This window comes from Corvus cornix, chromosome 20 (genome assembly GCF_000738735.6).
Source record: "Corvus cornix cornix isolate S_Up_H32 chromosome 20, ASM73873v5, whole genome shotgun sequence".
Lineage (NCBI taxonomy): Eukaryota > Metazoa > Chordata > Aves > Passeriformes > Corvidae > Corvus > Corvus cornix.
In genome coordinates, this window is record NC_046349.1 from 11,568,760 (window position 1) to 11,583,919 (window position 15,160).

The 15,160-nt window shown below is 39.8% G+C and overlaps 1 protein-coding gene across 1 annotated transcript in view; it reads right to left on the reverse strand.

Moving 5' to 3' along the window:
- Positions 1–4,053: 4,053 nt before the first annotated feature.
- The window catches only part of VAPB (VAMP associated protein B and C), a 30,743-nt gene continuing 19,636 nt past the window's right edge, over positions 4,054–15,160 (reverse strand). The window contains exons 3-6 of the mRNA XM_039563504.1: positions 11,028–11,131; positions 8,728–8,808; positions 7,352–7,528; positions 4,054–5,199 (exon numbers count right to left, since the gene is read on the reverse strand). Coding sequence (XP_039419438.1) covers positions 5,041–5,199; positions 7,352–7,528; positions 8,728–8,808; positions 11,028–11,131 — 521 coding nt within the window. The 3' untranslated portion in view covers positions 4,054–5,040. The remainder of the gene's footprint in view (positions 5,200–7,351; positions 7,529–8,727; positions 8,809–11,027; positions 11,132–15,160) is intronic.

Sequence of the window (15,160 nt, forward strand, 5' to 3'; positions counted from 1 at the left end):
TGTGGGACATTTGCCAACCCAAACATGAGGGAGTTCAAGAGGCTTTTCTAATCTTGTGAGTTTATCCACTAAAGAAAAAGACTTGATTAAAAAAATGAAGTACGGCTAAACTGGGAACAATACTTTACTACGGGCTGTTCTTCATAGGCACTTCGAAATCCTGAAAAAAACCCCCACAAAATTAGGAACTTATTAAATCAGAATGAAATGTACCAATGCAGAAACATAAACAGAAATGCCAGATGTATAATGTCAACTTGTAATACACAGCTTCAATTAATTCTTCTTAATTCATTTGTTTTCTTAACTTCTTTTGTTTTGCTCTCCGGAAAAGGCCATTTTCTAATGACAGATCACAGGAGGAAAGATCCAAAGTTCAAGTTTACTCCAAGGAAAAGCAGCCTCGTTTCTGTGCTCACAGACCCCACGTCCCTTTTGCACTTTTCACTCTCGCAGAGGCTTCAGGACAAACTCAGGCCTGCACTGGGAGGCAAAGAAGTTTACTAAAGGTTTCAAAAAGTTTTACTCTTCAAGTACAAACGTGAAATTAGTTCTTTAACAGGAACTGAAGCCACAGGAAATGGCAGAGTGAATGACAGGCACACAGTCACTTTGCAAGTGTGCAGGTGTGTGCTCATTAGAGTTATCACGTGCAAGATCCCTGGCTGGCTCTACTTGTGTTATTTAAAAATAATCTTCATTTATCCAGTAAAAAAAAAAAATCAACCCATTAAAGAAACAAACAAATTTTATAGTTAAGCAGATTTGAGCGGTGGAAATACAATTACTTTGTTCTCTGAAGCTCATCTTCTGTATTACTGTTTCACTTCCACTGAAATTCACTCACCACCTGTCACCTTTCAACTTGCTCACTCGAGGACTTGGGCCCTGGATGCTCCTCCATTCCCAGACCATGGCCCAGCGGCTCTCCAGGCCCTGTGCAGCACCAGTGTAGCTGTGACCCAGCCACAACAAACAGGAGCTTCAGAGTGTTGTTTTACTCGGGTTTTAATTTCAAACAGGGATTTTTGGCGGTGCTTTTTTCCTCACTTTATATAGAAAACAGAACTCAGGATGTGGAATTTGAGGACATCACATAGGGCAAGAGAAATATAGTTTCAAACTTAAGAGCACAGCAGTGAAGTCACTACTGCGCCTGAAAATCAAGGATATTCCACTGAAGAGACAGGAAGTGCCATTTTCTGAAGAAAAGGGATGACAGTTTTCTGCCACTGGGCAATGCAACATCAAGTATGTCAAGACATAAATGATCCATTCCTTGTGCACACCACGATGTAAAATTGCTGACAAGAATTGCAAGTTCACATGTGCAGCAGATACAAACCCTTCATAGTTTATTGATGAAAAGAAATTCTAGTGAATTGCAAAGTGAAGTTCCAACTTTATCCCACTAACAGCATTTCAGGAGGAAAAAGTAACACCACCATTGAGCTTTACAATCCTGTATTTTTAGAAAATGACATTATGGTACATCAATCCCCCTCAACATAACAACATGACATGATCTTGCTCTTCAGCCCCCAGGCTACTCCCCAGTAACCTGAGCTGGTCCTGGCTTGCACGTGCAGCTGCTCCAGCTGTGCATTCCCAGCTGACAACTGCCAATGCACAGCAATAGTTATGTTCATTCATGCACGGACTATTTGCTTTAAGATGTGGAGAACTACATAAAAATAGAATAAACCATTTTCCATTCATTTCCCAGCACTAGGCTTCAAGACATTTCAAATATCTGTTTATCCCAAATTCGCCCAAAGAGTGCACCAAGCAGCCTCTACTGGGTGTTACAAAAATCAACAATAAATGTGCAAGTGGTCATCTTAAAGTAACAGCAAGGACAATAATTAGATTAGTAATAACTTGATTTCTACTACCATGAATCAATCACAGGTTTCTAATATCTGATGTTGTGTGAGGACCCCAGACAATAATCTTATTTAGAAACTACACTTTGTGCACAACTTCCTAAGATGTACAATGTCCTTCAGAATAATTCACTTTCTGTGAATACTTCATGAGAACATTTGCTCTTGTGTTGCCATGGAAGGAACAACTTACAAGAAGAGTCAGGTGGCTTAAGAATACCCATCCAATCTATATTTGCCCTCTAGCTATAAACTGGCCTTTTAGGAACCCTGGAAGAAAAAAAATCCTTAAGATTTCTCTCTACTGCCTATGAAAGAAGGGTTTGGTCAAACAGGGAGTGAGGATTCCCCTGATCAGTCGCTTTATTTTAAGCTCAGCAAAGCAAAGCATTACCCAGACAACTCAGGGCTACTGTGTTCAGGCTCTTGTCAAAAATGGTGAGGGAAGACCTCAGGATTTTGTTAAATTCCAAAATACAAGCAGTTCATTTAAGAGTTTTGTTCAGGACTGGTGTGGGTCAGCTCAGCTGCAGGCTACAGATGTTACCAACACTGAAATCCTCTCCTGGTCTCCTTGATCACGTGTTTGAAGGGAATCTGGAAAAGCATGAGAGGGTTTTCTGAGACCTCTTTATGATCCTGGAGTGCAAACACCAGGAACAACTTTGCTCATGAACGATTTACAGTTCCAGGCTGGCACAGATCACCAAAAAGTGACTGCTGAGCACTGGGGGAGGAGAGAGTTGCTGCTGGCTTTGCCCTGGGCCAGCAAAGGCAGCTGTGGTAGCTTACACCGGGTGTAAAACCAGCCTGGAACATTACTCCAGACATACTCACGGAGACTAGCTTAAAGCTTCAATCCTCCCCCTTTATCCTGCAAAGACAGTGACTTTTTGTTGAAATCCAACCTTTTTTAGGCTGTTTTTAAGCAGAACAAAGGACTTTCAAAAAGACTTTTTTTTATTTAAAGCAGATCAGGAATTCTGGTAAGAGAAGAAGATATTTACAGCCACTTAAAAACCCTACTTCTTATGTCAGTGTCCCTTCAGCAGAGGTTTTCTCAAATACATTCTTCAAAGCCATGAAAACTAATTTTGCAGTATCACTCACAACCTCGGCTTTCTGAAAAGAATGCTTCATTAGAAAGTTTTCTTCAGCTTCTACTGCCCAGGAAGTATCTTCTTGATCAATTCTGCCCAATTTGTCCCAAAAACTCCTGGCTTTGCCCTTTCCAGCTCATCTGCCACCTGCCCTGCCCTTTGCAGCCAGGCTGCAGTGGCTCTGTCCCTTCCCTCTGAGCAGACAAGGCACCAGCACTTTAAAATGCTAAAAAATACACCTCTCCTTTCTATTGAATCTCCTAGAAATACTTCCATATTCATATTCATAAGCTGAACACACCAGTTATGGGGTTTTTTTCCTACCTATTTTCTTATTAAGCCTCAAATAAAATTTCACTTATTAGCACTTGCAAAGGAGGAAACCCTTGAGACACAAGTGGGACAAACATAAAGGTCAAGGAGTACAGCAGGCAGGCTGCAGCCCCAACAGCTTTCTCACAGAATCCCAGGATTATGGAAGGAATGAATGAAGTCATTTTTAAAAGACAGTTTCATCTTGTAATATGCTACAAAAAATTTTGTCACTGAAGGTTTCTGGGTCTAGCATTTAAGAATAGATGTGACTTTACCTGCTCAAAAATGGTTTCATCTACTGAATCCGTCATGTTAAAACACTCTGAGTTTATTTATACACCTTGTGGTAAAAGGAAGCCTGGACACAAAATTACCTTCACCTTACCCTGAAGGTGCTGTCAAGTGTCTGAACTCCTGAACTAACCTGGAAAATGGGATGTTACCTTATACCTCAGCAGCAACACGGTTACTCTGAACAACTTGTGTGTGTCAGGCTCATGATGGGGTGGCTTGGTCTGATTTTAAAATTAGTCTGGAAAAAAAAGAAATTCACCCTGAAATACAACTGCAAGTTTCCTTATGCCATGAACAAACTGACAAGAGAACACTCTTTCCTCCCCACCTCTAAAACTGTGAGAACAGGACAAAAGTAACAAAGGAAACATTAATTTGGGGGCTTTATTTAATTTTTCTTTTCTTTTTTTTTCTTTTTTTTTAAGATGCTACATAGTCAAACAAGATTGGTCTTTTTACGGCATAGGACTAGTTTACTACTATTATTTTTGTTTCTCCCCTAGATAGACTTATTTACATACAAAAACAGTTTCCTGACCACTATTTCCCCAATGCTTAGATGATCAAAACTCCCAACAATTGTGTAGTGCCCAAAAACACCAGGAGGCAGAACAATCTTGCACCACTACAGCAGCAAATTTCTAGTTCTTTTCACTGGCTTTGAACAGGTGCCTTTTCATACCACAAAGTATTAGTCAATTTTGTGACAATAAGGAAACATGAGAGGAAATACATTAAATAAGTCAAATATGCATTAAACATCTCTGAATAACATTTTAATTCAGCTAAATGAACCAACAGCACTGTAGCTTGGTCCCTTGGTGAGAACAAGGCATTGACCTTTATTCCGAACGAGCCCCTCGGTGCTGCCCAGCTCCCTCAGCGTTGCCACAGACAAGTCTTTGCAGCTTCTCACTACTCATTTAAGTGCCAAGAAGTTGGTAACTTGCACAGAGTTGAAGACACTGACAGAAACTGTTAAATTTATGAGCAGAATGGTGGATTAACGTATTTTACAGAAGTTATCAACACCTCCTGCCTAACCCAGCTCCAAACATCCTTAGGGCCAGCTCCAGCAGTGGAGGAAGAGGTTTTTCTAGTTTTCCTTTTTTTTTTCTTTTTTTTTTTTAAAAAGAGGTAATCCAGCAACATGTACCAGGGTCTAAGAATGTTTAAAATGACATATACAATATTTCATTGTAGTGTTAAATCAGGATTTTCTCCCCCCCTTCATCACTGAAGCATATTCTCTTTCATTCATTCCCTCACCATACATTTTGAACTTTCTAGATTATGTTACATAGTATTTGTGCAGGGGTAATTTAAAGGCAAGACCTGTGAGATGTCATACATTAATTTTTTTTTTAAACATTGTTATGAATAAATTTAATCCAATGATATGGCAGAACCATCAAACCAATTTACAATTTTCCAGCATGCTGCCTCTACAAGGCTATTTTTCCTATAATTACACCAAAGACAAAGAACAAAACCACCAAAGCAAGTAGTCTGGAGCTGAGCCCTTCGTCCTTGACAGCAGCTGCAGAAGGAGATATTGGGTTGTTTGTCTGGGGTACCTTCCTCATCCGCAGTCCATCTTCTTCCTAAAGGAAGAGATATTGATTATTTCTACAAAAAAGTGCTTTCAATATTCACCCTTATCGTATTTATTTAGGTGGGTGTTATAGAATAGGTGAAAGCGAATTTACAGCTAAGTTAGAGCTCTGTTTCCTGAATGGTCCTGAGAAGGAAGGGTAGTGAGGCAGGAGAGGAATTCTGTGTCTACAGCAAAGCCACACTCTTGGAAATTTTCTCCTGCTAAGGGAGTGAGGAAGCAATGAGGAACCTGCAAGAACTCTTGTCTAAAGTCTAGAGACAGCTCCAGAACTTCAGAAAAGCAATGGAGAGAATGGCATGAAGGTGCTTTTCTTGCTCTGCAAGCAAGTAAGGTGCTGTTGGGGAAGATGTCTCTCAATACAACTAAGATGAAGTTGCACGTTTTTCACAACCCAAGGCAATTACACTCATCATTCCCCATGTCAGATGTCACAAGTAAATCTTCCCAGACCTTGAAGGGAAATCTGTTTCTCCCATCATATTAATGCTGACATTTTGACATGAACCTAATGGCAATAATTAAGATATTTTCTTGGTACGACTTTGGCAGCTCACCTGATTTAAAGATGAGACAATGGATAAAACAATGTAACACCAGCAGATATTCTCATTTCAAGTGGGGTGAAGCTCCCCTCAGCTCTCCCTGAGCTGTTGTGCAGCACAGCTGTGTGTTAGCACACTCCAGTCACACACACACACTCAGAGCACTTCAGGACAGGGGCAAAGGAGTCTTTTGTGACTTAATTTGTGTCCAGCTGAAGCAACAGTGTTAGACTTTTTAGATACAGTATTATAGTGCAAAAGTATAAGGTACCAAAGCAAAAGGCTCCAGTCTATACTTAAATAAAATTGTAATAAAAGTTACTGCAGCCTTGTCAGATAATTGTCAGATAAGTGAAGTTCAAGGGCTCAGGGTATGTCAGTGCTTCTCACTTTCGAATTTAAAGGGGCACCTACATGATCTGAAAGTGAACTTATTTTTTATTAACTAATTAATTAATTTACTCACTGAAAGCCTCAGGCTACCCAATACCTCACTGCTGCTCTAAGTCTAAATGGGGACAACTGACTTTTGTAAACAATAAAATGCTGTTTACATACAACAAGTTTTGTATAGAAACAACAAATTTTCATTTTAAATATTTTAACTTCCCTCTGACAGTGACTCTAGCCTGACACTGACAGCACCTGGTAGCAGGCAGTGATTTAGCATTGTTTTCTGATGTTTTACAGATGTTTTTAACACTCCACAAAGGGAACAAAGAGCTCACTGATCAAGGACATTACTGTAAGACATCAGCTCAATTCTAGATAGCTCCTACAGAGTGTTTATTCAAGACTGATTTGCAAAACAATTAAATTTAATTAAATTTAGAGTATTGAGTATTTAGAGTATTGAGTTGCTGGCAAAATAAGAACACAAGGAGAAGTTAGGGTCATGTCTGTTATGTACACATATTATTTCTGTGCAAAACAACTCTGTTTTCAAGAATTCCTCCATGCATCAGCCAGTCAAGCAGCATCAGAGCTGAGAGAACAGAGCTCCTTTCACTGGGCTGCAAGAGTCACAACATCCACACTTTCCTTGGTGCTGATATCTATGGAAGTAGATACAACAAATCAAACTACTGTAAAAAGGAATTTTTCAGCAGTGATAAAAGTTTCTCAAGTACTGGATTTCCCAGCCATGTGCTGGATATGACAGGAAGCACATTTCCCATTCATGTGTCTTAATTTGGCCATTTCAGCAGCACATTACAGGTGCAATTACTGAAACACTCAGTATTTGCACAACGCTGCCCTCAAGCTCCCACCAGTTTGGGGAGAACAGGGCCAAGTTCAACACTGAATGCTTAATTCAGACTGAGAAATTAGGTGGGAAAAGAAAAAAAGAGAGGGAATTCACTCCTCTGGGTTGCTACCCAATCACCTTCTGTGACTGCATGACTTGTGCCTCCTTTCAAAGGGACCATTGATTTCAGCACCTTCTCAGAGTTTACAGAGAGAAACCTGAATTATCTTTTACTTTATAGACAATATTAAAATATTGTGCTAAAGTCAGGTAACCAAACCTTTAAGATGGAAGCTTCTTTTTCAGGAAAGGGGTAAATCTGAAAAGAAAACAACAGCGATCTTTACCTTAAACTGTTTATTCTCCTCCCGTAACCTCTGAACTTCTACTTGAAGCCTCTTATAGTCTTCCATTACTTTCTTAACTTCAGTGTCATCCAAAGAAGAACTTATTGATTTAGACATTACAGAGGAATCTGTCTTTGTTGCAGTTGTGGATACAATTTTATTTATTTCTATGTCATGCTGTTAAAAAAGGATAGAGTGATTTTTGGTTAGTTATTAACACCACACCACACACCTGATATATAGGAGGAGAATCAGGTAAAATTGTCTGTGCACACCTGACACATGCCTGTATAAAAAGAAATAAACAACATTTTGCTTTCTGTAATTTTACTGCTTTCCCAGACAACACCAGATCAGCAGCAATAAGTGAAGACAGAATGACCCTGACTTTTCAGACCCTGAATATACAGAAAAGGAGATGTCTCTAAACCAGGTCCCACAATCAGTGGCCTCCTCACTCTTCCCTCCCCAGGCACAACACAAGCAGCTACTGCAGGAGCCAGGACAGTGCTGCAGCTCCCTCTCCCTTCACTCCCCACTCCTGGCTGTCCCCTCTCCCTCCTTCTGTGTTTCTGTAAGGATGGAGGAACTTGCAGCCCAAGCTGGGAAACAAAGGTTCAGACCTCCAAAGCCTGCACCCTCTCCTGCCTTTGGATCCTTTCCATGCTCTGCACTTTAGAAACGGTCTCTTATGGAAACAAACCTCTCCCCACCCAATCAACTACATAATCCTAATTACACTGTTCAGTGCAAAGTAGAACAACTGTGCCTTTAGTACCTGCACATTAGGAAGCATTTTTCATTTTATTCAATCCATTATCAGTTCTACATTGCACACTACATACTTCCATTAGAAATTAATATGTTCATTACCCTAAAAAAGGATCCTACAATATTAGGATTGCAATATAATTCCTAACTGCTTTTGTGCCTTCCTCACCAGCTTTCTACCAATTTACTTGCCAAAGTAAGTGTTGTACCAAGGAAGCAAAGGGGAGTGTTGGACAGGCAAATTTACATTGCTGATGGTTATAACTGCTTCAGTATAAACTCTGAGCTTCACAACCAGCAATCAGCATCTTTAATCTTTTTTTAAGTATTCTTTATCCTGTGACTGTTCACTAAATGAAAACAGATCAACTCAAAAATTGCTTTGTGCTACTGCTGCACTTATGTTCAAACTGGCTGCTAGTTACACCAAGGATTACCAATATTTTAAATAGTTTATATTGTGTTTATGAAGGGTAATGCCATCCAGGCAGTGAAACAGAGGCTTCTGTCTTGTGCTTATATAGCTGTCTGAATAAACATGCCATTTCACAGGATTTACTGTGGTATTAAGTTAAATCACTCAATATGCATCTGAAAATACTCACAGGCTTATCATTTTCTGCTGGTAGCTCAAACACACACCTAAGTTTCGAATCCATGAGTTCTTCCGGTTTTGCTTCTTTCCACTGGAATAAGTTAATATTAATTTAATATTAAACATATTAGTATAATCAGGCAGGTTGGAAATGCAGTGCATTATGTAAACAAATCACACCATTTCACTCAGAAAAAACCCGCAGGTGTTTATCACATTGCCATTATCCACATACAGAATGAAAAATGAGATCAAATACATAACTGAGTGGTATCATAAAGACAGACCAGATACTATGAAGTAAATCATTCTAAATAGTCTGAAACTTCCACAGGTAATTTATGAGAGAACTGGGAGCTGTGTCAGAGTAATTAGCAGAGACAGGGGGAGTTATGGGCCTGCTTAAAAAAAAAAAAGAAAAAAAAAGAAAAAGGAGGTGCGAATTCAAGGGAAGGGAAAGATAACAAGTCCCCAAATCAATCACAGTGTGAGTTCTCAACTCTTTGCCCAGTGGAGTTTCTATTCAAAATTTTAAAATTTCACATGAGCTTTTCTTCTGGAATGAACTACAGGACTGTTCTTCCCCCTCCTTGTTTTCCACGTCCTTACTTTTCAGCATCAATGTCTGAACAGCACCAGATGTGCTACCTACAGAGGGATAACTTGCCCTCACACCTTCTCTCCCCTTCAGCTGGGGAGTCTGCCATAAACAAGATTCCTTGCAATCTTTTTGATAGGGATCAGCAGTGATAAATCTCTGCTCAGTGTCAGCTGTAACCCTGAAGTGAAAAGATTTATTCTCAGTGGTAATAAACAGCAAGAAGTGTCCACACTGATATCCTGGAGTTCTCACGTGCTCCTCTTCACTTTGACCATCCTCCTGGTAGCTTGGTATTCCTCAGTATATCTCAAGTAGGTGACAAATTACGGCTAAGCCCGTGCAATCTGGAGTAGTATTTAACCCATCCTAAACAGCTGAATCGTAGTTCAGCTTTGCTGGGGCTGAAGTCAGAGTTCTATTTTGAGCTCCTTGGCTGCCTGTGAAGTGTTGAAAGCTTTACAGTACTCCCACAACTGGTCTCACCTGTTCATCCAGAATAGGAAGAGATCTGGAGAGTGGTAACAAAACTGAGAACTGATCAAAGTGTTACAGGAAAAGGAATCATATTGGTCTGGAGAGCTCTGGAAAACTGAAAGGCCCATATAGGTACTAAAAAACATTCTTTGCCAGCAGAATAACACTTGTCATGGTATAAAGTAACTCATAAAAAATTAAAGAGCTCGAAAGAAAGGCAGACTGGCTTATCTTTCTAGTGATGCAGACATTTTATTACTACTGCTGTTTCTCCCACTGGATCTTATTTTGAGCCCATTAAATAAATATAGTTCCATAAATCAGTTTCAGAAGGGAAATTATTAACCTGCAGAGTGCCCCAGCTTTAAGAAGATGTTCAGAAGAAGACACATATTGTAAGGACTACTGTAGAGTTCTTCTGGGTTGGCTTTTTTGTTTTTAAGTAGCACACACAAGCCACACACTTTTAGAGTAATGGTCTTTTTCCTTTTTTATATTGTGTCCTCAATAGCCACTGAGTGTTCTCTCAAGCTAACAAAAGCCAGGCTAGAGAAAGCTTCCTTGTGCCTTCTTCTGGGGGCAAATCTTGCTGGTAAAGGAAAGCCACCAGTTGACATAAGGGTTTACTGCTTTCCAGGCTGTCTTACTGTAGCCTGATGGTCTTTCTATGTCTTTTGTCCTTCTCTGCTCCAGCACCTACATATTTCTACTACTTTCATTTGTAATTCACAGGACAGAATCTATGAGGGCCTTTCATTTACAAAGCCACAGCAGACACAGGTAGGGATAAAGGAAAATACAATACTTATAAATCATCCTCTTGCATCTTGCAAAAAGAGCTGCTCAAGAGAAGACTCAAGACTTGAGAGTAGATGCATAAAATATATAAGATGATACAGATTTTGAATATATTCTGTATATCCTTAGAATATATGGTTCAAGCTGGCCTTTCTAAAGGATATACCGCAAAAAACTACAATGACTTGTTTCATGACTTGTCATCCCATTACTGACAGCAGCTTCCTAGAGAAGCAACCACAGACACCAACTTTCAGTGCAAGGTTCCTGGGGCTCAAAATAACAGAACATTCCCTGCCAAGCAGAGTTGGAAATCTGGAAAAGCTTTCAAGGACCATTCCAGCGTGGTTTGACAACAGTCCTTAAAGAACGCAGTAAAAGGACTTAAAAGTTATACAATTAGAAAGAAATCCATTTAAAATTATTTCAATACTTACTACTGCTTCCATATCTGAAGTATCAGCTGGAGCAAACATAGACTGAACCATAAACTTGTGTTTACTTTTCTCATTAGGGTCATAGTCAAAAGGCTGTAGCATCACTGAAAGAAAAAAACCCCAGAACACATGGCATTAATATTGCTCTGGTGCAGAGTCATGCACTGATGACACAGTTACCAGATTTCAGAAAAACAAACATTAAAATGGTTTCAAGTTGTCTGTTGTTATGACCAAAGCAGCAGTTGAGATCAGGAACCTCACTTTAAACCAGAATTCTGAAAGGAAGCAAGAAAACCAGATTTTCTCAGTCTGTCTAGACTTTTGTCTGAGAATTCTGGAAATGCTGATCACTCTACAATATTCTGTACACAGCTATGGCAAGATAACAATAGTAATTTATAGGAAATAGGATAATTTACGTATCTTCTGGGACAGAGGGAGAAATTTTCCAAGGCAGCATCTTTTTGTCTTGCTCCATCCTTGGGGCAGAAGTAACAAGCATTTTGATGAGCTGTACACACAATATTGCTGATGGTGACCAAGAAAAGCTAGAGAGGCGAAGTCAAACATTGTAAACCCTGAAGTTCAAGTCTCGAGATGGAATTTTCCTCTACAAAGTTTAAGAGTCTCATGGTATTTGCTTTATCAAGTGCAAGTATTTCTCTTCCACAAATAAGTTACTGAAGGTTTGTTACCAATTTATAGCTGGAAGTTTATAGTTAAATGTGATGCAAACTTTGCCTATGAAAGGTATGCAAGGAATGTATTTATCTTCATTCAAAAAGTCAAAAGCATTCCAAAATTTACTTATGAAGAGAACGACTGTGTTCAGGGTACAGAGAGGAAGGAACAGCAGGTTTAGAGTGTGTGTGCTTTTATTTAATTTTTTATGCAGTATTGGGAATTTCCATGTCTTTGCTGTTGGGTTAAAGCAAGCCAAAGAGGGGCAGCTGGGTATTCCATTTACATGGAATATTCTTTAATCACAGCGGTCACTTGGAACCCCCACATTTGTGAGTGACACCTGGATATTCAGCTGTCAGGACATTAATAAACAGGAGTTTGGCTTCAAAGTGAGACAGAACATGTGAAAATAAGCAACACAAACATGTTATTAGAAACTGCAAAAAGCCACCACCCCCTCAAACTGCAAATGAAGCTTGCAAATACTGCCGTTACTGCTAACAGAAAAAAATGGTGTAAGGTTTAAAAATTCACATTTTATGACCGGTCTTAGTTCAGCCCCTCAATTCAATCACTAGGAAGAGAAGCAGTTCAAGAATTAGGACCATTTTCAAGTACTGGTGCTACTAACATTATGTGCCCAAATTCATACACACTAATTGCAGGGGTTTGTCATATAAAAGCAATATCCAAAGACCCCATTTGTTGCAAATGAAGGCAAGACAAACCAATCTGCCTCCCTTAATGAGCAGGGTATGTTATGGCTGTATCATCTCTAATGTGCACACAGTCTGTGGCCATCAACAACCACATGCCTTTTAAAGCCCAAAGAGAAGGAAGGCAATAAATTCTCTCAGATGAGGTGCTTTAAAAATTATATATACATTTTAAATTCACCTTGCAGTACTCGGTATATTATTCCAAACTAAGTATTTTCCAAACAGGAGTGACTGCACTGTGAAAGCACAACTATTTCAACACTGTCTGACACATCACTGAAAAGCAGCAGCATCGCTTTTTCTCCTCTGTAGTAGTGAGTCAAGATTATGAAGAGTTAAACTTTAGCTAGGAGTTAGAAGCAATTTGTTAGAGAGATTTTGTCCGTGAATACCAGTTTTTTTTAACGATTCAGTAGACACTTAAATAATTTTAAATCTACATAATGTGTAAGATCCAACTGGATAGTCAGAACTATCCAGCATTTATGGAACTTCTACAGATTGTGGTTTTTTCAGCCTGCTTTGCTGAGTGCAACTATCAGCTCATTTGAAAATCCTCACTTCCCAAGGGACAGTGCTGAATCCATCCTGGAATGCCAAACGAGCTTTCCAAGCTCCATTCACTGAACCACAAGAGCCAGAGAGGGCTTGACAGCACAGACGTTGGTAGCACTTGTATTTTTAGATCAATACATGAAAGCCACATTGACACAATTATTCAGCAAATGTCTTGTAAGCCAGATGGGAAGCTCAAAAATATGTTGTTTTTTCAAGAGGAAACCAAGCCATTTTAATATTTATCCACATACTAGTGGGGTTTCTGTGAAAGATCAGTTTCATAAAACTGCCCTAATTGCTGGAGAAATTGCTACTGGGGATGTGGCTCCTTTGTTCTGAATGGAAAACACAAACCTTATGCAAAACTTATGTGAAAAGAGTGTTCCTACAAAATGCCTTATCACATCAGTTGTCCCATCTGGTCAGAAGTTTCAGCTTTCATCAGAAGTCAGATATGTTGCAAGAATATTTTTTAAGAAAAAAAAATATATTAATATGATCTTCAAGTTTACTGGCAGCAGCATCCATCAGGCAGAGATACCTCAACCACTTCCCAAGCTGCTCACCCTACAGCTCAAGCACCAGCACTGTTTTACCACAAGCAAAAACTGCAGAGTCACTGAGAGATCAATGGACATCAGTTTTCTCACACATTCCTGCAATATCCCCAGCATTTTGCGCTCTGTAGAGAGCCAAGGAGAGGCACTGACCACTCAACATGCTCCTTCTTTTCCATGGAACAGTATACTGGCAAAGTTAGTCACAATGACAGAAGCATTAAACTCCTCTGGTTTTCCTAGAATAAACCAGCTTTCTCAAGGAACAGAGGAAATCTGAAGCAGGGAACACCTTTAACACCTGCTAGGATCTAGCTGTCCTTTCCAAGAGCAAAAGGAACAGAAAAGTCTCCCAGCTCAGATAGTCAGCAACCTTCCTCTAGTTTCCATCTGAATTTATTAATGGCCTGTTTACTTGGTCCTGGACCAACACTGCCCTTATGCTGAAATACCAGAGAACGGGAAGAGTCATTTACTTCTGGCACCCTCTGAGACATCAATCAGGGCAACTCTTGGCCTTCTGGTAAACTTAAGCCAGACTTGGTGGGTCCTCTCTGGGTCAGGCTCCCCATTCATCCTCTGCACCTCTTTTGGTTTGAGCTCCTCTAATTATGCATGCAGGAAACTTTACTAACGCCCTGAATCACAGTATTTATGCCCTCTCACCTCTTTCCTTATCCAGATACATGATGCTACATTTGCTTTACTCACAGCCACATTATGTCAGCATCTTGCTCACCCCCATCAGGCCCCTTCATTTAACAAGCTTGTAATTACAGCAAGAGTATTTTATACTCCAAATATGTGATTTTGCAGTTTTTCTGATGAAACGCATCCCATTTCTCTTACTGTAGCCTTCAAGGACACCTAATTCTGCTGCATACCTTCAATCTCCCAACTTTACAACATCATCAGGATTTTTAGTGTACTCTTTTTTTCCAGAATTGCTTGTAAAAGCATTAAACAAGATTAGAACCAAGAATCACTTTTAAGAAACATAACTAGTAGCTCCCTGCTATCACATTTCCATCCATATCACTGTTCATTCTTAAGCAGCTCCTTCAATACACTATCAATCTATTTTTTCTTTTCTAGCTTTATCAATCAATTTCCCAAATGGCAATGCACAGAATTCTTGGTCTGGATGGATCAAATCTACCACACTTATGTCACATAAAATATCCCAACCAGAAACAGGGATGAGCCTCAAGATCCTTGTGGAATTCCATCAGCTCTGACAGAGGTGAGCAAAAGGCACATCTACAGAAACAAGCAAGAATCCACTGCACCATTCCATCTTTGTCCATGCTTACATAAATAAACATAAAATTTCTGTAAATATTTCAATAATACTAATAAGTTTTGAATCTGTGAGGACCAAGATAAAATTTTAAAGCAGGCAGGCAAGAACAACCCCAAAACTGGTAGTTTCTGCAGAGTCCTGGGAGCTCCTTGGGAACAGGGCACAGGAGTGACACTGCCAAGGAAAGTCTGGGAACGCAGCAGTGGATGGGACACAATCGGTGCCTGAGGGAATGGGGCAGACCCACTGCGACTGCAGAGCACAGGGCTGCAGCTCCATCCCTGCTCAAGGCAATGCCTTTTCAAAGCC